The following is a 25442-nucleotide window of genomic DNA, read 5'->3' on the forward strand; positions in this document are numbered from 1 at the left end:
GGTTACAAGGTTGCGAGAGTGCGTGTAGAGTGTGCCCGAACGTCCTCCCTCATGCCTGAAGCTGTTGCTGCTGCTGCTGCTGCGCCTGCGCCTGCGCCGCCCGATCCCGCGCCGCCTGCTGCACTGCCTTCTCCTGCTTCTTCTTGGCGGCGGTGTGTGCATCTTGGATCTGCGAGCACATTACCGTCAATGTCGAGGACGAGAGCGAGAGAGGGAGAGCCGGAACACACAATCTCGCGAAGGAGCATGCCGAGTTCGCCAATCTTCTGTGGTCGCATCCGGAAGAGGTACGCGTCGAGCCCGCCGCACTTGTCGATGGTCCGCAGTGCGCTCGTCGTGACCCTCAGCTTGAGATGGCGCCCGAGAGCCTCGCACCACACGTTCTTCTGCTGCACGTTGGGCTTCCACTGACGGCGCGTCTTGACTGCAATTTCCTTGCCGACGTTGTTGCCCGACAGGATGCTCCGTCCCTCGTACAAGCCCGTCTGGAGTCGCTTCGCGTTGGTGGCCGCCCGCGACGTCGCGCGGAAGACGGCGAGCGTAGGGTGCATGGCTGGCGGAGTTGTGGCGGTCTAGAAGGGTGCAACGAGCGCTCGAACGGTGGCCTTGGGCGAGTTGAGCGTGTCGTGAGGTCGTGGTCGAGGGCGAGATGAAAGTTGGAAGCGACACTTGCACTTGCTCTCCTCGCACACGCTCTGGGCAGACATGCTTGACGACCAGGTCATCGGAGTGCTCGGTACGTTGCTTTCCAATCCACACGCGGCCTTCCTAGGCGGCGAGGACGGCTTGAGATTCATCGCCTGCATCCTCATCAGTTGGGGGCTTTCGAGGGCGATGACGGCGCTAGGGCGGCTCGTTGGGTAGCTCGGCGACTTTGGAAGACATACACGAGACAGGGCGGAGCGGCTCAAGGCTTCTCGGGCGGATGAACAATGAGCTGACCTTGCACTTCCTCCCCTTGACTCCTGCGACCCCTCAATACAAAGGTGGTGGACAGCTGGGTCGCATGCTGCTGCAGGCAGCGTCGCCCATGGCCATCCCCGTCGTCGTTCTCGACCCCGAACTCACCGCGCCCGCCAAGCAAGCCTCGCAGCCGCAGGTCTTTCCCGCCTTCGCCTCGACGTCTGCTCCGCTCCGTCACGTTGATGGCGCCTTTACCGACGCCGCCAAGATACGCGAACTTGCACAGCAGGTTGACGTGCTAACGGTCGAGATCGAGCACGTCAATGTTGCCGCGCTCAAGGAGGTTGCGGACGAGTGTGCGACGACTGGCGGTCGATCAGGCAAGGGCATCAAGGTCTACCCTTCGCCCTCCATCATCGGCATCATTCAGGACAAGTACCTGCAGAAGGTCCACCTCGCCAAGCGCGGCGTCCCCGTTGCTCCCTTCCTTCCCATCACCGCCGACTCGTCTGCCGTCTCTTCCGACGACCCGCTCGCCTCGCTCGTCCCGTCTGTCTTGGAGGCAGGAGAGAAGTTCGGCTACCCTCTCATGCTCAAGTCTCGGCACCTCGCCTACGACGGCAAGGGCAACTTTGTCCTCCGGTCCTCCTCGCCTTCCGATGTCCGCGCCGCTCTCGAAGCCCTCGTCCCCGCCTCTTCGCTCTCCTCTCCCTCCGCTCGACCCCTCACGGACCGCCTATACGCCGAATTATTCGCTCCCTTCGTCAAGGAGGTTGCAGTCATGGTCGCGCGCGGCGCATCCGGCGAGACCCGCGCCTACCCCGCCGTCGAGACGATCCACCGCGATTCCGTCTGTCACATCGTCTACGCCCCGCTTCGACCGCCTGTCGACCCGAAGAACGGTGTCGGCCGGGAACAGCGTGGCCAGAATGCGGTGGTTGGCAAGTCGGTCAACGAGCGTGCGCAGGAGGACGCGCAGAAGGCGATTGACGCGTTGGGCGAGGGTGCAGTGGGCGTCTTTGGCGTTGAGATGTTCTTGATGGCCGACGGTGCGCTCGTCCTCCTCGTCTGTCAGCGTCAGGAAGCTCACTATGCTCCACAGGCTCGCTCCTCCTCAACGAGATCGCGCCCCGACCGCACAACTCGGGCCACTACACCATCGAGGCTTGCAACGTCTCGCAATACGTCTCGCACCTTTACGCCATCCTCTCCCTCCCTCTTCCTCCCATCACCTTCACTCCTCCCGCCGCCGCCATGCTCAACCTCCTCGGGTACTCCGACTCGGCCAAGGACGACTTCCTTCGACCTGACGGTGTCGTCGCCAAGGCTGTAGAGCTCGGCGCCGCCATCCACCTCTACGGCAAAGCCGGCTGTCGCAAAGGTCGCAAGATGGGACACATCACCGTCCTCGGCGCGTCCGACGCCGACGTCCGCACCAAGATTGCGCAACTCGCTGCGGTCCTCCCGGGCTCGTACGCCGAACCCGACCGTGACGCCGACATCTTCGAGACCTCGCCTCACAAGCCGTTCTCGAGCAACCACCCCCTCGTGTCGATCGTCATGGGCTCCGACTCCGACTTGCCCGTCATGAAGCCCGCCGCGCAGATCCTGACCAAGTTCGGCGTCGAGTTCGAGCTGTCGATCGTTTCAGCTCACCGGACCGCGATGCGCATGGAGGAGTTTGCGCACAAGGCGGAGGAGCGTGGCGTGCGGGTCATCATCGCCGGTGCAGGAGGCGCAGCGCACCTTCCCGGCATGGTCGCGAGCGCGACATCCCTCCCCGTCGTCGGCGTGCCCGTCAAGGCTTCGGTTCTCGACGGAGTCGACTCGCTCTATTCGATCGTGCAGATGCCGCGTGGCATCCCCTGCGCGACCGTCGGCATCAACAATTCGACGAACGCGGCGCTCCTCGCGGTTCGCATCCTGTCGACGTATCAGCCGAGGCTGAGGAGGGCGCTCGAGGACTACGCGCACGGCCTCGAGGACGAGGTGCTCGCCAAGGTTGGCAAGATTGAGGAGGTCGGATGGGATGCGTACGAGTACAAGAAGTAAGGCGACGGTAACAGCGGGCTCGATAGACATGCAGTATATCCTCCTTTTGTGCGATCCACTTGGCGAGGTCCTATATCAGCGAGAGATGAGGCAAAACGCAAACAGTGCAGCGGGATTGGAAGCGACAACAAGCGACTACAAACTACAGCATACTGCTCCCTTCAGTCAGAGAAGTGAAATGGATCCTCGTCTGCCTCCCTCGCAATCCCGACCTCCCTCAGACCCGCCCACTCGTCTCCCTCCGCCCAGTCCGGCATTTCGACTGCATTTTTCTTCGCCTTCTTCGGCTGCGCTGAACGACCCTTCGCCTGCGTCGGCTTCGCGCGTCCGTTCGACGACTCCTGCACCTCTTCCCGGCTCGCAGACTCCTTGCGAGCCTTCTTGACCGAACTCGCGCGCACCAGACCCTGCTCGCGCTCCTCCTGAGCGACCTTCTTCCCCTTGCCAGCGAGCGACGAGCGCGGATCGGGCGTATGGGACGGTGCGGGAGAGGCGGAGGCAGATGCAGTGGCGGCGGCGGACTGGCGTTTGCGGTTGCGGAAGGTGGGCATGACAAGCGACTTGCGTTTGCGACGCTTCTTCTTGCCGCCGTTCGCTCCATCAGCGGGGGTCGTCTTCGGCACGGGCGGCTTCTTGGCTGGCTTGGGGGAAGCGACCGACTTGTCGTCCTCGACTTCGCCATGAGCACTCGGGTCGAAGTCGTCGTCGCGAGAGTTGTCGTAGCCGTCATCCTCACGAGCGACCGACTTTTCCCGCTCAGCATGGCGCTCCTGCGTCTCGACGTCTGCGCCCAACTCGGGCGAGCTCTCGATCGCCCTCCTCTTCCGCTGGCGCTTGACCGCTTTGTCCTCCTTCTCCAGTTCGTCGTTCTTGTCCACCTCGGCCATCTCCATCTCGTTCCGTCCTCGCTTCTTCGCGGACACCGTGGCTGCCTCTGCCCCGCGAGAGATGTCCCACCACCCGTCGACGGGTTTGCGACTCCTCGCAGGTCGAGCCGACGAGCCAGGTGTCGACGTGTCTATGGTCGACCGAGACTTCCGGCGTGCAGCGCTCGCCGAGTTGACGCGCGCGGGCGTGCCGCGAGCGGTTGGAGCTGGCTGGGAGGCAGAGGGTTGGCGGACCTTGCCAGCGAGAGAAGGACGTCGAGGGACGTGCTCCGATGTCGACGGGGCCGCTTGAGACGCTGAGGAGGAGACACGACGGCGTTTGGCCTTGGGCGGAGGTGTCGCATCCCCTGCGCGCTTTTTGCGCTGCGGTATCGACTCCTCGACAGAACGCTGCCGCACCTTGCCGTCGTCTTGGCCCCGCTCCGGCTCGTTCTCGAACGCCGCGCGAGCGTCAGCGTGACCCATCGTACTCGTCCCGTTCAACAGCCTCTTCGCGACGGCCTCATCGTCACTCGAGGCGTCCGACGATGATTCTGGTCCATTCGCAACCTTCGCTCGCGCAATCGAACGACGCGCTGGCGACCGCTGGGACGTGTTCTGCGGCTTCTCGCCGACGATGGGCTCTGCGAGCGGGTCGTCCGACTCATCGTCAAGGTCATCCTGGCTATCGCCATCGACGCCTTGCTGGCCGAGCCGCTGGCTGAGCCTTGCTTCGGCTGGAGCGTCCAGCCACGATTTGCTGCCGGCCGGAGGCGGAGGCGAGGGAGCAGCGGGAGAGTCGAATATGTTTGGCTCGACTGGCGAGTGGGCAACCTCCTTCGCAAGACCGGCTCGCGAGGTGGAAGCGGCGGGCGGGGCAGTCGAGTTCCGTGCGTGGGCGGGCCGTTTTCGTGGCGAGACAAGGATCTCGACGCCGATGAAGGTCGAATCTCGGCGAGGCGCCTTCTTGCCTGGCGGGCGAGATGCAGGCTCCTCAGCTGGTGCTGCCTGTTGACGAGCCGACAGAGTCCGTGCACGAGGCGGTCGACTTCCTTGCGACGGCGTCGACGACGAAGGATGCTTCTTGACGTGGTCGACGGGCCCGAAGACATCGTGCGAGGACTCCCGAGACAAGCCCGCAGTTGTTTGCCCAGGTGTCGCGGAGCCGTTGGGCGAGTCTCGAGGTTCCGGCTCGTTGCGAAGAGCGGAAAGAGCGGCGAGGGCGACAGGGTCGGACGCAATGGCGGCGGCGTCTCGGGAGAGGATACTGCCGTTCGGCGAAGTCAGCGAACGAGCGGAAGCATCGCTGAGAGGCTTCTTGCTCGGTTCCTGCCAGCCAACCAGTCAGCTCAAACGACTCCCTCAGCCCGTAAGATCCGTCGACTGACCTCGGCGTGCATCAACTTATCCTCCGCTTCAGCATCCCGCTCCGCAGCAAGCTCTCCGGCCTGCAGCTGCGCCCAATACTCGGCAGCGAACTCGGCGCCGCCTTCGTGGCCTTTGGACTGCTCGGGCTCAAGGAAGTCCTGCTCAACGAAGACGTCCGCCATCGGTGCGCCCGCTGCGGGCTGTTCCTGCGACTCCTGCTGGTCCTGCGGTTCCTGAGAACCCATCGCATCGCTGTGCGACCTCGCAGGCTCGTCCTGCTTCTCCTCATCGCTCTGCACATTTGCCGCCTCTTCCTCGTTGTCCGCCTGCACTGCTTGCACGACAGCCTCAACTGCCACGTCGACGATGCTGCCGACGACACCGGTGATGACCTCGCCTGACGCGCGAGCAGCGATCTCAGCGAGCGCGTCGCTGATGACGGGACCTGCGACCGGTTCGACGGCACTCCCGACTGCACGTCCGACAACGTGCTCGGTCGCCTCCTGCGCTGCCGCCTCGATCGATGCTTTCGCCGCGTCGTAGCTGGCAAGCTCGGGCGACGGGACAGACGAAGCTCCGTCCAGTTGTACGGGAGGTTCGGCCGGCGGCTCGGCGAGTTGCTCGTCTTGTGCAATCAATGCGGGCTGATCGCTGTGCTGAGGAGGCGCGATCAGCTCAGCGGCTGCTGACGGAGGCGTAGCAGTCGACGTCGACGGCGAAGCCTCGAAAGCAGGCTCAGGCTCGGCGGGCGCAGCGACAGAGTCAACAAGTGGCGGAGGTGCGTTTTCTCGCGGTGGCGCAGCGGCGGGAACCGTCTCGGCGCTTGCTGTAGGGACGGGAGCCTGCGTCGGTTCCATCTGCTGGTCCTGATCGACGGCGAACGGTTCGGTCGCAGGAGGAGCTGCCTTGACGAGCGGAGCGTTGGCCAGCTCTTTCGGCGGACGAGCAGCAACGCTCGACTTTGGCGGCCTCTCCCGCTTGTACTCGTCCTCATCGACGACGCTGCTAGCGAGATCGCGCTCGACGAACTCGCTGATCTGCTGAGCCGTCAAGTCTGCCGAGTCGTCGTCTCCGTCACCCTCGTCGGCAGAGTCGTGGAAGAGCGACGAGATCCCGCCTTGCGACGAAGGGAAAGCCGGTTCAATCGAGGAGTAGCGCTCCGAGGGCGCGACGGCTGCTGCGCGAGGGGATGCGAGAAAAGGAGAGCGACGGGGCGAGGCAGTGCGAGAGTGCAAATGGGCGAAGGGAGAGGCGGTCGGCTGACGAGGCGGTCCTGCAGACGGAGGCGGCGTCGCTGCGATTTGGGCAGGCGGTGTGAGCGCCGCACCTGCAAGAACAAGTGAGCTCAGATTGAGCGGGAGGGGGAGCGATGAGAAGGGCTCACCTTCGTCAACAACCATCGGTTCCGCCTTCTCTTCCTGCTTCTCGACGACGTCCCCAGCTCGTATCTCCTGGGTCTCGGTAGGTGCCGTAACATCGACGGCGGTCGCCGCTGACTGCTGCGCGGCTGCCGCAGAAGCAGCGCCGTTCTCCGCGGTCTCGACCACCGAGGGTTCCGCCGCGCTCTGCTCGATATCCATTTCGACGCCCTCCGCGATCACCTCCTCCTTCTTCTCTTCCGCCTTCGTTTCATCGGTCCGGTCCCGCTCGGGACCGGCGGTCCCAGCATCACCTGCCGCCCTCTCCAGCCGCGAGACGAGAGCAGGCGAAGACGACGCAAGGCAGTCTGCGAGGGCGACTACGCGCTTGACGGGCGTACGAGCTGGCGATTTTGTCGCAGTCGGCTTCGAGGACGGAGGAGGCGATGAAGGCGGCTGTTTCTGGAAGAAAGTGGAGAGGACGGCGGCGATGGTGCTGGTCGAGGCTGGATTCGAAGCAACAGCTTTCGAAGGTCCTGCGACAGACGTGGAGCTGGAAGGTGTAGTCGGACGAGACTTGAAGAAGCTGGCGGTGAGAGAGGCGAGGCGAGCCTTTTTGCTGGACGGGCGGGCACGAAGTGGGGTTTTGGCAGACTGGGGACCGGAAGATGCGGGAGGCGCTTCGTCGGTCAAAGCTGGAGTAGGGGGGATGGTGCTGTTGTCGAAGGGAGGGCCGCTGGAAGGCTGGGTGGGACCTGCGGCAGGTTCGGCTCGAGGCGGGCTGGCTTCGCTCGGCGGTGCCGACTGCGCAGGAGCGTCGGCGACCCCAAAGGTCGGAGCCTCGAGTAGCATCTCTGTCTTCGCGTCCTTCTCTTCCTCGACTTCGTCCATGTCCGCCTCCTCCTCGTCGTCGCTCGCAACACCTTCGTCTCGGTCCTGCCGAGCGAATGTCGAACTCGTCGTCGTCGCATCCCTTCGCAGGACAGCGAACGGGTCGCGTCTCTGCCTCGCAGCGTGCAACTCCTCCGCCAGCTCTTTCCGCGTCCTGCGCGCGCGGGCAGGCGACTGATAACCGGTTCCGAGGTCGAAGAGCGAGTCGGGAAGCGGCTCATCGGGCACTGCGGGAGGTTTCTTCGGACTCGAGTGCTTCTTGCTGGGCGAAGAGCGGAGGGAGCGAGGGAAGGCAACGGAGAGGCGGACTTTGTGAGGCGGGAGCGCAAGGGCGGCGTGGAGAGTGAACTCGAGGTGCTCGGTGATGCCGTCCCTGAACGTGTTGATGTACATCTCGTCGACGCCTGCACGAATGGCGGATTTAGCGAACTGATGCTCGTGAGCGAGGGGAGCAGACGGGACGCACCTGCAGTCTTCGCTCTGTCCGTCGCCAAAGGCCCCTCCAGCTTGACTGTCCGCCTCTCACCGTCCAGCTCCGTGCGAAAGGAGTTCTTGCCGAGACGCTCCATCAGCTGCAGCGCGACAGGTTCCTCCTCCTCGCCCCGCAACCCGAAGATCCACACAGCGAGCGAGCGGTCGCCCGGAGGCGCGCCCGGCTCGACTGACGCGAACCAGCTCTTGAGCGTTATTGGCGAGCCCATTACGGGCCGGACGAGCGGTGTGAGCAGGCAGCGTGAGCGGTTCAAGGTCAAGCGATTCGAGGAGGGCAAAGTTGACCTTGTCCACGCTGGCCACCCGCTCGGATTGCTGGTCTTGCTGGCTCATGGGCGCTGAACGACCTGTCTGCGCGCATTGCACGCTCGGACGACGCGACCCAACGCCTGAGCCCCGCCCACTCGACCACCTCTCGCCCGCCAGACTGATGAGGTCCTCCTGCTCGTAACAGCGCTTGCCTGGGTTTTGAAACGCTTCGAGCGAGTTCTCCGATACCGCATTGCGGGCAGCTGCTGGGGGACACGCGTCTTGGCTGGTGTGGGAGGCGGAGAGGTTCCTTCTGGCCCGGTCTTCTCCCCTCACTTCGCCACCGCAACTCGCATCAGCGCTGCATAGATTGAATGCGGGTACTGTACACTCATATGCTTTTGACTGCTGCGGCTACGCTGCCGGTAAGCAGCCCTCGGCGCCCCGGTCTCGCTCCACGCAGCTCCCTTCGCCGCTAGCAAGACCCGCACGGCGCATGTACGGCGCAGTGCTTCGTCGGAGTCTCCTGACAGCTTCATGCACCTTGACTGACGTCTACCCGTCCTGCGAACACCGCAAGAGGAGCGCGCATAGGCGCGAAGGGCAGGCCCGCATACATACCGTTGGGCGACGTCCTACTTGTACGGCGTTCCCGGCGCGCAGTAGGGGTGCTCGATCTGCTGCCGCACATAGACAGCTTCTGAGGCGTGAGGGACTCGCCTCGCGCGCATGTCAGGACTTCTCCCTGCTGCTGGATTGCTTGGTGTCTTCCAGCCGAGACTGTTGGCGCTTCTTCGAGTTGCTACTGTCGCTCTTTACGGATTAATCGGACCACTCTGCTTAGCATTCCCGAAAGACGCAACGACTAGCAATCTCGCCTCGCTGCGAACGCGGAACTTCCCTTGTCCTCAACCGCTCACCTCGACTCGCTCCCTCGACGCCAGACGAGTCTTGGACAGCTCCAGCGACCCATACCTGCTACAGCGCAAGCACCGGCGCACACTCGCACGGCTTGGTCAACCCCGACTCGACCCCTCTCCACCTCAACCCGAACCTCCTCCCTCTCGCTCACAACGATGGCTGGCGTGAGCTTTTCGGCACCGAACTTGCTGCAACCGTACAAGGAAGTGCTCTCAGGAGGTGCGCACCATTCCGTCAAGCCGTACTCGCGGTGCTCGACCCCCACTTGTCCAGCGATGACATCTCACTGATCTCGCTTGACGGGACGACCGCAGGCCAGAACGACTGGGCGCTCTACACGCTCGTTAGTAATCAGGGAGGCTTCTCGACCGAGCTCAAGTTTACCTCGAGCGGTGAGTCCGCAGGATGCTCCCTCGTCCCTCGGGGTCGCTTCCTCCGAACAACGCTGAGCAACTCGCTGCAGGCTCTGGCGGACTCGAGGAGATCGAGGACGAGTTCAACGATGGCAAGGTCATGTATGGCTTTGTCCGCGTCAAGGATGCCAACAGCTCGCTCCCGAAGTTCGTCCTAATCTGCTGGGTACGCCTTCTCTCGCACAGTCCTCGCTTTTTGAGGGACTCGCACGCATGAGACTGATCGCACGCTAACCGTACGGTCTTGCAGCTTGGCGAAGGCGTTCCCGACTCCCGCAAGGGTCTCTTCCCGACGCACTCTGCCGCTGTCGCGAAGCAGCTCCAGGGCGCTCACGTCACGATCCAGGCGCGCTCTGACAGCGACATCACACCGTCACTCATCCGCAAGCGTGTCGCCGACTCGTCAGGCGCCAAATACTCGGTCCACAACGAGCCTGCCCAGCGCTACGTCGCGCCTGCTCCCGTCTCGTCGTCCTATGTACCCGTCGGACGCCCGCAGATTGCGCAGAGCAAGCCTGTCGCGCCGCCGACGCCGGTCGGAACGAGCTACGACTCGAAGCGCAACGAGCTTGCTGATATTCGGGCTGCTCAAGCCGCCAAGGCAGCCATCCCGAAGCCTGCCACAGCGCCTTCGACGTCCGGCATGACGGCGTCCGAGCCCGCGACGCCTCCTCCGTCGCACAAGCCATCTGCGCCCATCGCCGCTCCTTCGCCGCCGATCATTCCCTCCGCGCCGCCTGCCGCGCCACCAACCTCCGCTCGCGCATCTGAGCAGATTCCCGACCGCCCTGGACCTGTCGGCTCGACCTGGCAGCCCGTCTCGCTTCCCAAGCCGGGCAAGCTCGGTAATCGTTGGCAGGAAGCGGTCTCTTCGTCAGGCAACGACTCGCAGGACGCGTCGAAGCCGAAGGCTGCGTCGGGCCTGACGTGGAGTCAGAGGCAGGAGCTTGCGAAGAAGCAGCGCGAAGAGGAGGAGGCGCAGTCCCGCGCTGCAGGCGAGGCGAACCTCCCGCCTGCTTCGATGGCAAAGACGGCTGCGGTTGCAGCTATTGGCGGGACTGCCGCTGTTGGACTCGCCGCCGGCGCTGCACTCGGTGCGGGAGCGGGACTTGCTGGTGCTGCGGCTGTCGGTTTGGGCGCGGCTGCGGTCAGCTCGGCGGTCGAGAGCAAGGAGGACGAGGAGCACGAGGAGCAGGAGCAAGAGGAGGAATTGAGCATCCCGCCCCCTCCGCCTCCGCCTCCCGCCCCTCCCGCTCCTCCTGCTCCTCCTGCTCCTCCTGCACCTCCTGCGCCGCCCGCGCCGCCCATGCGTGCGGCTGAGCCCGAGCCCGAGCCTGAGCCTGAGGTGCGATGGCTTCTTTGCGTTGTTGTCCCTCACAGCTTCGCTCACCCTTCGCTTCGCTTGCAGGCACCGACTGAGGCTGTCGCCGACCTGTCCCTCAGCGATCTTCCACCTCGTACCGCCACGTCCGGTCAGCGAGCCCGAGTGCTGTTCGACTATGAAGCCGAGGAGGACAACGAGTTGTCGCTTGCCGAGGGCGAAATTGTAGAGCAGGTTGACCAGGTCGATCCCGGATGGTGGCAGGCAAGCATCAACGGCAGGACAGGTCTCTTCCCCTGTGAGTGGCCTTAACCTTGAGTCCAACGAGCGAGAGCTGACGGTTGCGCACACAGCGAACTACGTCGAACTCATCGATGAGCCGCAAGAACAATCGGCTGCAGCTGGCAACGAGGAGGCGGACGAGTCTGCAGCAGATGCCGGCGCACCGCCTCCTCCGCCGCCGCCGCCTCCTCCCCCTCCTCCTCCTCCCATGGCGACGCGGCCTGCTGAGCCTGAGCCCGCTCCTGAGCCGGAGCCGGAGCCTGCGGCAGATGAGGGCATCGTTGCGGTCGCCCTGTATGACTACACTGCGGAAGAAGAGGGCGAGCTGAGTACGTTTCGCGCTCCCGCTCGCTCTTCGCCTCACTAATTGCTTTGAGTTTGCAGCTTTCATCGAGGGCCAGCGCATCGTCACCATCGACAGGCTGGGAGACGAGGGGTGGTGGCAGGGACGGAACGTCGAGACGGGCGAGGTTGGCGTCTTCCCGTCAAACTATGTCGAGGAGCAGTAGCATCACCGACGTCTAAAGACTGCAAAGGACACTTGTACAGCTCAACGAACGTCCCGGCGAGTTGACCTCGTTGTTTTGACCTCGTCGCGTTCACCTCGCGTCCTCGCTTCCACCTCTTCACCGATATCTCACGCCTCGCTGGAGCTGCTACTGTACACCAGAGCTGACTTGAGCACTCTCGCAAGGTCAACGAGTCCACCGGCGGCTTCCTCGCGCCTTACACCTCCCATTCCCGCCTCGTCTCGCATCCCCACTTCGACAGCCTCACACTCGCTCGCGCACGGCAGGGGGATTCCGCGATGGGTATCAGCGGGCTACTGCCGCTCCTGAGTGAGATACAGAAGCCGTCGCACGTCAAGGAGTGGAAGGGGAAGACGGTCGCGGTCGACGCATATGTGCGTCGAGTCCCTCGCTCACCTTCAGGGAGTGCCAGCTTGGCAAATTGCTGATCCACGAAGACTGGCTCGTCGCAGGTCTGGCTGCATCGGGGGGCGTACGGCTGTGCGCAGGATCTCGCCCTCGGCAAGCCCACGGTCAAGTACGTTCAGTCTGCCCTCTCGCTTATGTCCCCACGCTGACACCTTCATTCGGATAGATACGTCAACTACGCCATGCACCGCGTCCGTATGCTCAAGTATTACGGTGTGACGCCCTTCCTCGTCTTTGACGGCGGCCTCTTGCCGAGCAAGATGGGCACGGAGGACGAGCGCGAGAAGTGCATCTTTCTCCTCCCCAAACTATCCTCTGTGGGCGACTGCTGACGGAGCCATCCCGTGCAGGCGGCGGTCGGATGCGCTGGTGAAAGGGAATGCGTTCCTCGCGGAGGGAAAAGCGGGACAGGCGCGAGAGTGCTTCGTCAAGGCAGTGGACGTCACGCCAGCGATGGCGTTTCAGCTGATCAAGGTGCGTTGAAGGCTCGACTACGCCCCGGCGCTTACTGACTTGTTCAAACTGCGCAGGCGCTGCGAGCCGAAGGAGTCGAGGTCAGCACCGCCGTTCTTCCAGATCTCTCGCCCCCACTCACTCCGTCCCGCTTCACAGTATGTCGTCGCGCCCTACGAAGCCGATCCCCAGCTCGCCTACCTCGAAAAATCCGGCATCGTCGACGCCATCGTGACCGAAGACTCGGACCTCCTCGTCTTCGGCTGCCGCAATGTCCTCTTCAAGATGGACGGCGAGGGCGCCTGCGTCCACGTCTCGCGCGACGACTTCTCCAAGTGCCGCGAGTATAACTTTGCGGGCTGGTCAGACGCGGAGTTCCGGCATATGGCGATTTTGAGCGGGTGCGATTACCTGCCCAGCATCCACAAGCTCGGCCTGAAGACGGCGTACAACCTGCTGCGCAAGTACAAGAAGCCGGAGAAGGTGGGTCAGCGGCGAGCGCTCCCGCTTGCACAGGCTAAAGTCTCCCCCCGCTCGACAGGTCATCCAGTTCGTCCGGCTCGAAGGGCAGCTCGACGTTCCTCGCAACTACCTCGACGAGTTCCGCCGCGCCGAACTCACCTTCCTCCACCAACACGTCTTTGACCCTCGCACTCGCAAGCCCACGCACCTGCACCCGCTCCCGCCTGACAAGACCTGCGACGACTTGCCCTTCATCGGACCGTGAGTTTCGGCTCATCCTCTTCTGACGATCACTGCTAACGCTGGGGTCGTGCAGGTTGCTCGATGAGGATTTTGCGCGGGGTCTCGCCGCCGGCGAGATCGACCCTATCTCGAAGGAGCCGATGGTCGACCTATGCCCTGATTCGTTCCCGCTCAACAAGGTACGTTCCGGCACGACTCCCGCCGACAGCCGTCTCACTCACAGACTCTACTTCCAGCAGGACACCTCCCTCGCAACGCCGAAAGGTAAAGCAGGCTTCGCACCGTCCTCGTCGAAGTCGAAGAACGCCATCACTCCTGCCCAAGGTTCCGCCTCACTCCTCTCCTTCTTCTCGCGCAAGACGCCTGCCGCCTCGACTTCATCGCCTGTCAACCCCGTCAAAGTCGTCGCAGCGAACAAGAAGGTTCAGCTTGTCGCCAATCCGAGCCGGTCTGCCGATGCGAAGGAGAACGAGGCTGTCGAGCGGAAGAGCAAGTTCTTCGGCGCTCCGGCAAAGAAGCAGACGGAGGCTGTTCGGCCCGATGATGAGGTGGTCATCGTGGAGGCGTCGGTCGTGCAGGTCGAGGAGGTCGAGATGCAGGAGGACTTGCCGGCGAGCGATGCGGACGCCGAGGCTGCACTGCGCGACGTCGAGCTTGAGGTGGAGCTTCGCTCGGCTGTCTCGGTTTCGTCAGGCGGATCGACCGATGCTGCTGTTTTGCGCCCCGAAGAGGATGATGTCGCCGTTGATGGAGGCGCCAAGTCCGATGTCCCAGCACCTCGAAGCGATAATGCGCCCGGACTCGCCGTCACGCCGGGCCGACAGTCGCGCGAACTCTCCCTTCCCTCAGCCATCTCTTCGCCCGCCTCGACACCCTCCCGCAAACGCCGCAAACTCTCGCACGACCCGGACGATCTTTCGCACATGCCGGCCTTGACCGAGCAAGACGATGTGCTCGAGTCGGACGGCGGCATCAGCAGTCCTGCGGCGGCGAGCACGGCGGCGGAGGCTGGATGGGCGTCGACGAGCGAGGCGGGCGATTTGCCCGTCAGCGACGTCCTCTCCAGCCCTGTCAAGCCCGTACCCGTCGAAGCGCTCCGCATCAAGCGCGAGCTCGACGACAACGCCGCGATGAAGCAACCCGCCGCGCAACTCGGCCTCTCGTCTGATCCCATCCTCCTCTCCTCCGACGTTGTCGACGCCGACGACCTCTTCGAGCGCACGCCGCGACCTGGTCCGAACAGGAAGTCGCCTCGCCGGATAAAGGGCCCGAAGGCTCCGGCCAAGTCGTCCTCAGGTGCCGTCAAGCCGAAGCTTGTCCGCGACTCGAAGAAGAAGGCGGTCGAGGTGCTTGAGGACACGCCGAAGGCCGCGGCGAAGACCGGCTCAAGCAAGAAGTCGGCGTCTCGCAAGAAGGCTTCTCAGGAGGAGGAGGAGGACGAGGCCATCAGCGAGGCGGTCAAGACGGTTGCGGCTTCCTGGAGGGCCAGGTTCATGATGCCTGCGGCGGGTGTCCGGGTGAGCATGATCGCCTGTCGTGGATCGTCCATGCTAGCTGACCCGAACGCACCCGTAGACTCCTCGCTCAAACGCAGCGGGCTTCGGTGGACTCCCCCCGACGCCAACAACGACCTCGCGACCTCCCTCGGTACCGAAGCCTCAGATGGCAACGGCAACCGGCGACGCGAAAGCGAAGGCCGCCGTAACCTCGACCCGCATCCCGCTCTCGCCTCGCTCGACGAATCGCACTGCCTCGCTCCCGACCTTGCGCGACGACGCCCAAATGGCAAAGTCATCGTCCGCCGGCCTTCGGAAAACCCTCACAGCAACGTCGCCGCTAAAGAAGGCGCGGACCTTTTCGTCGCCCGACGACATCGCACCCTTGCCCGGCCTCTCACCACCAGATCCGGATACGTCTTCCTCGCCGGTCGTCGTCACGAACCCTCGACTCCTCGCCTTCCGCTTCACCGGTACGGTCAAGCACAACTGAGCGAGCAGCCCATCCTCGTCGACCTTCGCAATCCGCAACTTTCGCAAGTCTCCAGCATCCCGGCATCTCCATCGCTTCTTGGCCTGCACGCATGATTCCTGTGCATACTCGTCGTTGTACCACCATCATGCTTGCAACCCGCCGTGCAAAGACACTTTTCGCTTCCGAGAAAACGGGTTCCGGCACTTCCAGCGCTCGCTTGAGTCGTTGGTCGCCCTTCGCTGCTTCTTGTAGCTCGTACCCGTGAAGCAACGCTCATTCATCGCAAAGCGACGTCTTCCCCCTCGCGCACCGAACCTGGCCGAGTGGAAGATCCTCCTCGTTGTTCTACCGCTCACCACAGCTCGTGCTTCCGCTTTTGTGAAGTCTGTACAGCTGCCAGAGACTTCTCATTCGACACGACAACCCAGCAAACCCGCCAGCCCCGTCGCCGCTCTTCTCTCGCCGCTTCTCGGGTCTTCATCGTGACGTCCCGTTACAAAGGCTTTTCTCGCTCGACATCGACTGTACAGCCCCAGCGACCAGCGCAGCAGCCCGCATAGACTCCAAAGAACATGGTAGTCAAGCCGAACCGCAGCGGGTGAGCTCACTGGTCCTCTCATCCTCCCCGACCCCACTTCTGGGCGAAACGAGGGTCACTCCGTCAGCAAGCTATTTGGCGGGGCGCTGAAGGCATGGGAGGCTGTGAGACTAATAAGTGGAGGGCCAGACGGTGTCGCTGAATCCGGAGTCGGGCCTCGTCAGCAGGGTGGAAGTTCGTCGCCGCAGGGAATTCGCTAATCCAGTTGTTCATGCAGCGGCGCCGCTTACCCTTCCGGCTACACGGATGCGGGAGACCACGCCCTCATTGGCAATATGCGTACCTGCGCTTTGGTGTCGATCTCGGGAACCATCGCCCAGCTTTGCCTCCCGCACTTCGACTCTCCCTCCGTCTTCGCTCGTATCCTCGACAAGAACAAGGGAGGTCACTTCAGCATCCGAACGAATATTCCGACGCAGTCCAAGCAGCAGTACGTCCCGAGCACGAACGTCGTGAACACCAAGTTCTTGTCGGAGGAGGGAGTCGGCCAAATCGACGACTACATGCCCCTTCCCGCGTCCAAATCCGACCCGACCTTCCTGCCGTGGCTCATCCGTCACGTCACGACTATTCGCGGAACTCTCACCTTCACGGTCGAGTGCTCACCCGCTTTCGACTACGCTCGCGCTTCGCACGACACGAAGATCGACAACAAGGCACAGCGCGCCGAGTTCATCTGCCCCCAGCACCTCAACCTCGACTTGCGATGGGTCATCAGCGAGGGCGACCACCCGAAGGATGGCGTCGAGCCGCCTAAGGTTGAGCTCGACTACCTTGACCTGAGTGAGCGCGGTCACAAAGGGTACGTCTCCGGCTGCGCTCGCTTAACACACGGGCAGCTGATTTCGTCATTCTCGCAGCCTCGGCGTCATCGCCCAATTCACGCTGCACGAGGGACAGAGCGTGACATTCGTTCTCCGTGAACCGCCGAAGCAGGAGACGAGCGAAACTTCCGGCGAGGGGAGCACGAGGGCCAGTGAGTGCAATTCCATGTCCCCGGAATCCCTGTGCTGACGCTTCGGCCGCCCAGACATCCCCGACTTTACGAAGAGCCACCACGGTGACACGCAGGCCAAGTCCTCCTACGACCCGCCTCTCTCGCAGGGGCTCATCGATCGCCTCTACCATGACACCGTCGCGTACTGGCTCGGCTGGCTGCAGAAGTGTACCTACAAGGGTCGTTGGCGGGAGAACGTCCAGCGGGCCGCTCTGGCCCTCAAGCTCTTGACCTTCGCGCCGACCGGTGCCATTGTCGCCGCGGCGACGTTCTCCCTACCGGAAGACTTGCATGACGCAGGGAGGAACTGGGACTACCGGTGAGCCGACATTGCTCCGGCTCGATGACGATCATCGCTGACTCTCTTCCCGCGCAGTTATGCCTGGATTCGCGACGCCTCGTTCACCGTCTACGCCCTTCTGCGACTCGGCTTCACCGAGGAGGCGGACCAATATGTCGACTGGCTCAGTGGGCTGATGAAGACGAAGAACAAGGATGGCAGCCTGCAGATCATGTGAATTCTCTGGACGCGGGCGCACGGCTGCGGCTGACGCTCTCACGCGGGCAGGTACACCATCCACGGCACGAAGGAGATCCCCGAGATCACTCTCGACCACCTCGACGGCCACAAGGGCCAGAAGCCCGTCCGAATCGGCAATGGCGCCGCCGATCACATCCAGCTCGATATCTACGGCGAGCTTCTCGATGCTGTCTATCTCGCGCAGAAGATGGGCCGACCCCTCGCCTACGACGACTGGCTGCAGGTCCGCGAAATCGTCGACTACGTCTGCGAGATCTGGCGCAACCCCGACTTGTCCATCTGGGAGGTTCGCGGACAGATGCAGCACTTCCTCTACTCCAAGGTGCGCCTGAGCTATCTGTCTGCGCTATGTAATTGGGTTGACTGGTCTCCTCACAGGTGATGTGCTGGGTCGCCCTCGACCGCGGTCTCCGTCTCGCCGACAAACGCTCGCTGCCCTGCCCGAACCGCAACAAATGGCTTGCGAACCGCGACGAGCTGTACGAGCAGATCATGGATCAGGGTTACAACAAGGAGAAGGGTTTCTTCTCGCAGTCTTACGAGAACAAGGACGTCCTCGACGCCGCCGTCCTCATCATGCCCCTCGTCTTCTTCATGACCGCCAACGACCCGCGCTTCCAGAACACGCTGAACGCCATCCTCAAGCCAAAGGACCGTGGCGGTTTGACCGAGAACAACCTCGTCTACCGGTATGACACCGAGAAGGTCGACGACGGAACCGGCGGCGGTGGTCAGTCGCACTCCATACCTTCACTGCTGCTGCTGATACTATTACGCGATTTCTCGCAGAGGAGGGAAGCTTCTCGATGGTGACGCTGTGGCTTGTCGAGGCACTCGCGCGTGCCGGACAGTTCGAGCCGTCGCAGCTGTCTAAGGCCGTTACGATCCTCGAGGTGCGTCTTCTGCCGCTGTCCTCGCTTGCATGCCCTTGAGTTGAACCCTTACATCGCAGGACTTCCTCGGCTACACTAACCACGTCGGATTGCTTTCGGAGGAGATCTCGAAGGGTGCGTCGCTCGCCTCCGCTCATCGTCCTTACTGGCTCGGCTCACATCCGAACCTCGGTGTTGTGCAGGCGGAGAAGCGTGCGTTACTCGTTGTCGGCCCCGTGCAGCTCGACGCCTACTGACGGACCCCTCCTGGCAGTCTCGGCAACATGGCGCAGGCGTTCTCCTTCGTCTCGCTTATCTCGACGTGCTACAACGTCGACCGCGCCACACAGTCCAAGAACTTCCCTTTGGTCGACGCCTGAGAACTCGCAGACTCCGTCTCAACACTCTCTTTACCCTTCACTCAACGTCACCCGACCTGCAAAGAATGTATATACCCACAACAGCGACCACGGGCCAGCTCGCGAAGTCTGAGCAACTCTCCGAACGCGACGTCGGTCCGCGACGGCGCCTCCGCGGACTCTCCGGTCCATCTCTTCGACTCTTTCCCTCTCCATACGCTTCCCTCCTGCCGTGAGTGCTACTTGGGCTCTGCTGCTGTGCCCACTGCTGTGACCACCGCCAGGCACTTTCACCCTGGACGTCCCGTCACGCCCTCGCTCAGTACTGCTGATTCGGGTTCAGGTCGACTTGCTCGACTCGTTGGATGGGATGAAGGCGGACGAGGCGTTTGCAAAGCTGTGTCCGAATGACAATGTGACGACGTACTGCGCCTCGCCTCCTTCGACCGGCGTGTGCTGCGGGTGAGTTCTCGTCGTCTGCGCTTCTTTCGGCGTTCGCGCTCTTGCCTGGCTGGCTGACCTTTGTCTTTCGGTATTCTACAGCATCTGTCCCAATTCGGGCATCTCAGGACTCGGCGGTCATGTTTCCCTCCTCTTCTCTACACTCGCGTCCCGTAGGTTTGCGCCTCTGCTCCATCAGGTCTCCCGCTGACCCGAAGCACAGTCACGGCGATTGCAATGGCGCCGCAGTCAGCGCCGACCTCGCTCATCAGCAGCCTGATCCAAGCCAACGCCTATGCGGTTACACTCCTTGGATACCTCTTGTCGGATGCGAGCGGGCTAGGCGAGCTCCCTTCGACCTGTCGGCCCTCTTCCGCGCGCTGACAATGTGGCTCGAACAGACTTCTTCCATGCGAGCTACGCGCTCATGCTCGCTTTCTCTTCCCTCATTCCCCTTGCCGCAATCGGTCCGTCGGCCGGTGTCCAAACGAGCAACTAATACTGACTCACTCTTCCGCAGCCGCCAGTCCGCCCTGGGCTATCACAGGTCAGAAGTCGCCGGAGGAGCGGAAAGAAGAGGCGCAGCGAATGGTCCTCGACGTCGTGCAAGAGCTCGACAATTCGGGAAGCAGCGACGACGATGACGAGCGGCGGGACCTGCGACGGCGGCGAAAGAAGCGACGAGCGAAGCTGATTCGCATCATCAACGAGGATCCGGGACTCGTTCTCGACCTGGGAAGGTCGGGCGGACCTTGCGGCATTCCCAGCTCACACTGGATGCTGTACATCGGTTTCTTCGTCTCAGTGGTACTGTGGGGTTTCGTGTTGTACTTGGGCGTGTTGGGTGGAGCGACGGGATCGACCCGGATCGCTTTGTCGCAGCCCAACTGCACAGCGGGACTTGGTGGGTTTTCGCTCGTGTCATGCGTCACGACGACGGCTGATTGACACAACACAGGAAATGTCGCCGCTCTCATGGTCTACGCCGTGAGTTCCGCTCATTCTCTTCCTGACCTCGCACCTTTGACCGTCGGCCCTCCTTCTTCTCGCAGAACATCGCCTTCATGTTCATCGGCATCGTACGAACCTGCTTTTCTCTCTTCGAGTCCGACGAGCACCTGACGAGTACTTGACAGGCCATCTTTGTCGCGACAATCGTCAACCATCTCGTGAGGGCTTGTCTCTAACCACTTGCCTTTGTAGCATCGTTGACCGTTCTGATTCATAGATGCACGACGTTGCGGGCGCCCTCAACCGCCAAGTCGAGCTCGAATACAGCGGCAGCCCCAAACTCGTGTTTGGCGTCGCCTTTACGCTTTGGCTCCTCTGGTTTGGCGTGTCGTTCTCTCTCTACTTTGCGGCCGGCAACGCCAACCTCCTCTCGGCGGGCGAGTTCTCGTGGGGATTCGGATCGGTCTTCTCGGCGTTGAGTGAGTCCTCCTCCGGTCTTCCTTCGTGCAGAGGACTTGCTGACTCCCGCGTGCGGCGCAGTGATTCTGGTACCGGGATACTCGATCATTAAGACGCTGTTATCGCTGCGATAAAAGGATCTGTACTGTCTCGCGTGTTGTAACCCTGTCAAGCGAGTCTGCCTGAGTGCGCCGGTCCATCGCTCGCCTTGAGCTCCTTCCTTCGAACGTGCGTCACTCTCTGAACGCCTAGTAGAGCAGCATGTGATGTACAAGTGCGCGAACCGCCGCGCAAACCTGAAACCGCCCTGTCCAACTCCAGCACTCAATGTCCCGCCTCATCTCCGCTCCTTCCCCTCCAGCACCTCCCCCTGCGCGCGCAGCTCCCTCTCAATCTCCTCCCATCCCTCCTGATCCGCAACCCGGTTCCGTCGTTGGTCTTGGAACTTGGCCCATTTCCATCGGACGAGGTCGGCGAGTCGTTCGCCGTCTGGTCGGTTCAGGCGTCGCTCGTAGAGGTAGTAGGCCCAGACACCTGTTGAGAGACCGAGAAGGACGTCGCCGAACCTGCAGGACGGGTGCGAAGCGGGAGAAAGGTCATCGAACGGGGAGAGCGATGAGAATCGGGGAAGTGGGTGGAGCGACGCCGGTCAGCTGGCGGGGTCGTCGTACGGTGCTTAAAGGTCCACTGACTTGGAAATAAGGTAGACCCGCGGCATTTGAGCGGTGTGAGGGTTGTGGCAGAGCGAAAGAGTTCCCTCGAGCAGGTTGACTTCCTCACACTCGTCGCAATGGCACCCAGACCACGCTTGAACGCCTTGCGAGGGCCGCTGAGAACGCTTCACAGCTGCTCACGAGCCGCGCAAGCAGCCACCGCTTCTCTCGCCCTCCCTGCGACTGTCGCTTCTTCTCTCGCTGCTGCTTCCGCCGGGAGTGAGACGACCGCCTCGACGACGAGTCTGAACGGGTGGATCAGGTCTGTGAGGAGGCAGAAGAACGTGTCATTTGCGGTGTTGAGCGACGGAAGTCAGGTTGGCGGAGTGCAGGTCGTCCTGCCCAAGGGGTTGGACGAGAGGTGCGTTCTTCCGCTCTCCTCTCACCCATCCAGCTTGATGGCCGACACTTGTTATCTCCAGCTTGACGGTAGGATGTGCGGCGACGCTCAAGGGGAAATGGGTCGACAGTCGAGGAGCAGGGCAGGACAAGGAGTTCAAGGTCGAGTCCGTCGACTTTGTGGGCGAGAGCGACGCCGAGGTGCGTACTTTCATCCACTCATCACGACGAGACGCTTACGACCGCCGCCCGCAGACGTACCCCATGCCCAATACGAAGCAGGGGATCCCGCTGCCGGTCATGCGACGGAACGCACACCTGCGGTTACGGAGGGATGGGCCTGCTGCGATGGTTCGAGTACGGAGCGAGATGAACTGGGCGATGGCAGAACACTTTCGAGTGAGTGTCTAGTCCTTCATTCGGGATGCGCAAGCTGATGAGGCTATCTTTGCAGAGACAAGGGTTCGTGAGGGTAGACATGCCCGTCATCACTTCGTCGGATTGCGAGGGAGCTGGCGAGGTCTTTCGCGTCGTCGAATCGAGTCCGTCTTCTCCAGCACCGGCCAGTACAGCACCCGCCTCGTCCCCTTCTCCGCCTGAACCGTCAACTGCCGCTCACCCACCACCTCCATCTCGCTACCTCACCGTCTCGACTCAACTCCACCTCGAAGCAATCACTTCCTCCCTCCCTCGCGCCTACACCCTCGCACCCTGTTTCCGCGCCGAAAAGAGTGATACAGCGCGACACCTCCAGGAATTCTGGATGCTCGAAGCCGAAGTCGCTTTCCTGGACGCGGATACGCCGACTGCGTTGGATCAGGTCATGACTGTTGCGGAGGAGACGGTCAGAGCGGTTGCGGGACACGTGAAGGCCATGCCGGAGATCGAGCGGTACTTTGCGAAGCACTCGCCGGGGCTGGAGGAGCGGCTGGAGGCGCTCCTCGCGCCGGAGCGATACGTGCGGATGAGCTACACCCGCGCCATCGAGTTGCTGCAGGAGCATGCGGCGGCGAACCCGGACGCCTTCGTCTTCCGCCCGACTTGGGGCAGCGGGTTGCAGACGGAGCACGAGCGGTGGTTGGCGGAAGAGCACGTCAAGGGGCCTTTGTTTGTCACCGACTATCCCTCGGCCCTCAAGCCCTTCTACATGCTCCCGAACGAGTCGTCGTGGACCGTGGACAGCTCGCGCCAGACGACCACCTGCTTCGACCTCCTCGTCCCGTCGCTGGGCGAATTGGCAGGCGGCTCGTTGCGTGAACACCGGCTGGACAAGCTCGTCGCGGCGATGGACAAGCACGGGCTTGACCGCAACGCGTACGAGTGGTACCTCGACTTGCGGCGGTACGGGACGACGAGGCATGGCGGGTTTGGGCTCGGGTGGGAGAGGCTGGTTGGGTTGCTGACGGGCGAGAACAACGTCAGGGAGTGCACGGTGTTCCCCCGGGCGGCGGAGGGGAGCCGGTTCTGATTGTCGAGGAAGCGAAGATGGGTCGTTCGATGCGGCGGCGCGTCAGTCGACATTCGAGTGGATCGTACGACGGTGTAGACTGCATTGCACGGTCGTATGAGCCTGCAGACTGCGCGGTATCTGTGAAAAGGCGAGACAGGCTTGCATGGGTCTATGGGTCGACCGTCGCGAAGGTCGCTCACCTTGTCCCTGCTCTCGTTCTCGCCAGGCCGTGTTTCCGCTGCTTCAACAGCTTCACAGAACGGCTCTCATTCATCCGCTTCACCCCTCTACCCCGTTCCAACCACTCGAATCCGTCGCACCGACCCCGTTCTCCCTCACCTCGTCTTCGAAATGTCGCCTGCTCCCTCGACGCGCTTCCAGCCGCACACGCCCAACCCGGCGACCCGTCCTCAGAACGTCGGAATCCGTGCGTCCGATCCCCGTCTTCGTACGAGCGCGAGCTGACGAGGTCGCACCCTCATCGCGCCGGCAACCTCCCTCGACCCCAACACGCCTTCCGCTCGCTCACCAGACGCGATTGAGGTCTACTCGCCCCTGCGATGCATCGACGAGGCTGATCTCGAGCGGTTCGACGGCGTTCCCGCTGGAAAGTACACCATCGGACTCGGACAGGAGCGCATGGCCTTCTGCGACGACCGCGAGGACATCAACTCGTTCCTCCTCACCGGTGCGTTCACGCTCTCTCTCTCTCCGACTCCTCGCCGTGTTTTCGGCCAGGAAAACTCGCGATAAGGTGGACGAGGCGACGCGGTCAAAGCGGCGGATGGAATGCTCGTTCTGGTCGATCCCCGGTCCGGCGACAGGAGGCGTAGAAGGTGTTTGCTGGGCGAAGATGAGGACAGAGGGGCGAGAAGGAAGGGAAGAAGCTGAAGCTGACGAAGGGTTGTCGCGCGCACACAGTCACGAAGACGCTTCTCGAGAAGTACGAGATCCCTCCCGCCTCGATTGGTCGCATCGACGTCGGCACCGAGACCCTCATCGACAAGTCCAAGTCGGTCAAGACGCTCCTGATGGACCTCTTCCCTGGCAACTCGGACATCGAGGGCATCGACAGCAAGAACGCGTGCTACGGCGGCACGGCGGCCCTCTTCAACGCCGTCAACTGGGTCGAGTCGAGCAGCTGGGACGGACGCTACGCGATTGTCGTTGCTGGAGACATTGCCATCTACGCCGAGGGCGGCGCGCGGCCGGTTGGTGGTGCCGGTGCTTGCGCCATGCTCATCGGTCCCGATGCCCCGCTTGTCCTGGAGCGTGTGTGATGCTTCCTCTCGCACCCTGTCAGCATGTACTGACACAGTTGCGACCGCAGCCGTCCACGGCACCCACATGGCCAACGTCTACGACTTCTACAAGCCGCACCTCTCCTCCGAGTACCCCGAGGTCGACGGTCCCTTGACGCAGACGTGCTACCCCAACGCGCTCGAGAAGTCGTACGACGCGTTCCGCACCAAGGAGTCCCGGCGACTTGGCAATTCGAAGGGCGACAAGAAGGACGTCTCGCTCGACGACTTTGACTACGTTTGCTTCCACTCGCCCTACGGCAAGCTCGTGCAGAAGGGCTTTGCGCGCTTGGTGCGTTACGTTCTGTCCCGCTCTAAGCGTCGCCGCTGACACACGCGCTCGCAGATGTACAAGGACTTCCTCTCCAACCCCGACGCCGAGCGCTTCTCGTCCATCTCCAAGGTGTTCCTCGAGCCCGAGCGCGCGGCCAACGTCCTCGACAAGGAGATCGAGAAGGCGTTCACCACGCTCTCGTCGGCCGACTTCAAGGCCAAGGTCGGCCCATCGACCCTGACCTCGAAGCGCCTCGGCAACATGTACGCCGGCTCGCTTTACGGCGCGTTCGCCTCGCTCCTCGACACGGTCGACTCGCAGACCCTCCAGGGCAAGCGCATCGCGCTTTACTCGTACGGATCCGGACTCGCCGCGTCGTTCTTCACCGTCCGCGTCAAGGGCGACACGAGCGAGATTCAGGAGAAGCTCAAGCTCAAGGAGCGGCTCGAGAAGAACCAGGTCCGCAGCTGCGAGGAGTTCATCGAGGCGCTCAAGGTGCGTGGGTCCCGTGCTTCTCGTCGCTAGTGCCGGCTGACGAGACTTGCGACGAAACAGCTCCGCGAGGAGAAGCACAACATCTCGGACTACACGCCCTCGGGCCGCATCGAGGACATCCCCACCGGCGCGTACTACCTCCACCACTGCGACTCGAAGCACCGCCGCGTGTACAAGATCCGCGGACACGAGGGCGAGCAGGACGTCGTCGAGTCGGCGAACGGCGACAAGCCGCACGTCGCGTAAAAAAAAAAAGGGCCAGGAGGAACTGCGCAGGTCGTGGATCTCTCTCAGAGGGTACGGTACGGTATTCGGATAGACTCTCGGTTTCTTTATTGGGGCGGCGGTCGCAAGGAAAGGAGTATTGGAAGAGGTCGTCGTCGTCGTTGTTCCGCAGGTTCCCCTCTCTCTTTTGGACAGCAGCAATAGCAATATCGCACAGTATGCACACGCTGATCGTTCAGGCTGC

General features: G+C 62.7%; 10 protein-coding genes across 10 annotated transcripts; 7 read left to right on the forward strand and 3 right to left on the reverse strand.

The window, feature by feature from the left end:
* Positions 1-49: 49 nt before the first annotated feature.
* RHTO_02296 (50S ribosomal protein l24) lies at positions 50-551 on the reverse strand (the record flags this gene model as incomplete). Its single annotated transcript, XM_016415973.1, has 2 exons — positions 50-169; positions 231-551. The coding sequence occupies 2 exons, from the start codon at positions 549-551 to the stop codon at positions 50-52; spliced, it is 441 nt and encodes a 146-aa protein (XP_016272049.1).
* A 479-nt stretch (positions 552-1030) lies between these two features.
* RHTO_02297 (phosphoribosylaminoimidazole carboxylase) lies at positions 1031-2955 on the forward strand (the record flags this gene model as incomplete). The annotated part of the gene is made up of 2 exons (XM_016415974.1): positions 1031-1952; positions 2006-2955. 2 exons carry the CDS (start codon positions 1031-1033, stop codon positions 2953-2955), a joined length of 1872 nt encoding a protein of 623 aa, XP_016272083.1.
* A 161-nt stretch (positions 2956-3116) lies between these two features.
* On the reverse strand, positions 3117-8139 carry RHTO_02298 (uncharacterized protein; the record flags this gene model as incomplete). The annotated part of the gene is made up of 4 exons (XM_016415975.1): positions 3117-5150; positions 5210-6516; positions 6574-7842; positions 7905-8139. The coding sequence occupies 4 exons, from the start codon at positions 8137-8139 to the stop codon at positions 3117-3119; spliced, it is 4845 nt and encodes a 1614-aa protein (XP_016272007.1).
* A 1116-nt stretch (positions 8140-9255) lies between these two features.
* RHTO_02299 (putative actin-binding protein) lies at positions 9256-11625 on the forward strand (the record flags this gene model as incomplete). Its single annotated transcript, XM_016415976.1, has 7 exons — positions 9256-9319; positions 9415-9492; positions 9564-9679; positions 9764-10858; positions 10922-11132; positions 11188-11445; positions 11501-11625. 7 exons carry the CDS (start codon positions 9256-9258, stop codon positions 11623-11625), a joined length of 1947 nt encoding a protein of 648 aa, XP_016272091.1.
* Positions 11626-11924: 299 nt separating this feature from the next.
* Positions 11925-15201, forward strand: RHTO_02300 (exonuclease 1; the record flags this gene model as incomplete). Its single annotated transcript, XM_016415977.1, has 10 exons — positions 11925-12020; positions 12099-12163; positions 12221-12340; positions 12405-12528; positions 12585-12608; positions 12667-12990; positions 13049-13230; positions 13286-13391; positions 13452-14729; positions 14788-15201. 10 exons carry the CDS (start codon positions 11925-11927, stop codon positions 15199-15201), a joined length of 2733 nt encoding a protein of 910 aa, XP_016272178.1.
* A 554-nt stretch (positions 15202-15755) lies between these two features.
* On the forward strand, positions 15756-18571 carry RHTO_02301 (glycoside hydrolase family 15 protein; the record flags this gene model as incomplete). Its single annotated transcript, XM_016415978.1, has 11 exons — positions 15756-15781; positions 15999-16583; positions 16642-16757; positions 16812-17097; positions 17155-17292; positions 17347-17641; positions 17698-18049; positions 18109-18212; positions 18272-18326; positions 18395-18404; positions 18466-18571. 11 exons carry the CDS (start codon positions 15756-15758, stop codon positions 18569-18571), a joined length of 2073 nt encoding a protein of 690 aa, XP_016272150.1.
* A 349-nt stretch (positions 18572-18920) lies between these two features.
* Positions 18921-20535, forward strand: RHTO_02302 (uncharacterized protein; the record flags this gene model as incomplete). Its single annotated transcript, XM_016415979.1, has 10 exons — positions 18921-19012; positions 19094-19164; positions 19215-19352; positions 19393-19458; positions 19512-19895; positions 19950-19978; positions 20044-20070; positions 20128-20160; positions 20220-20421; positions 20483-20535. 10 exons carry the CDS (start codon positions 18921-18923, stop codon positions 20533-20535), a joined length of 1095 nt encoding a protein of 364 aa, XP_016272165.1.
* A 203-nt stretch (positions 20536-20738) lies between these two features.
* Positions 20739-21119, reverse strand: RHTO_02303 (uncharacterized protein; the record flags this gene model as incomplete). Its single annotated transcript, XM_016415980.1, has 2 exons — positions 20739-20967; positions 21094-21119. The coding sequence occupies 2 exons, from the start codon at positions 21117-21119 to the stop codon at positions 20739-20741; spliced, it is 255 nt and encodes an 84-aa protein (XP_016272038.1).
* A 72-nt stretch (positions 21120-21191) lies between these two features.
* On the forward strand, positions 21192-22921 carry RHTO_02304 (asparaginyl-trna synthetase; the record flags this gene model as incomplete). Its single annotated transcript, XM_016415981.1, has 4 exons — positions 21192-21475; positions 21537-21654; positions 21709-21852; positions 21908-22921. 4 exons carry the CDS (start codon positions 21192-21194, stop codon positions 22919-22921), a joined length of 1560 nt encoding a protein of 519 aa, XP_016272107.1.
* Positions 22922-23254: 333 nt separating this feature from the next.
* On the forward strand, positions 23255-25219 carry RHTO_02305 (hydroxymethylglutaryl-CoA synthase; the record flags this gene model as incomplete). Its single annotated transcript, XM_016415982.1, has 6 exons — positions 23255-23330; positions 23436-23591; positions 23825-24175; positions 24234-24496; positions 24551-24973; positions 25034-25219. 6 exons carry the CDS (start codon positions 23255-23257, stop codon positions 25217-25219), a joined length of 1455 nt encoding a protein of 484 aa, XP_016272158.1.
* Positions 25220-25442: the final 223 nt, after the last annotated feature.

This window comes from Rhodotorula toruloides (assembly GCF_000320785.1).
Source record: "Rhodotorula toruloides NP11 unplaced genomic scaffold Scaffold17, whole genome shotgun sequence".
Lineage (NCBI taxonomy): Eukaryota > Fungi > Basidiomycota > Microbotryomycetes > Sporidiobolales > Sporidiobolaceae > Rhodotorula > Rhodotorula toruloides.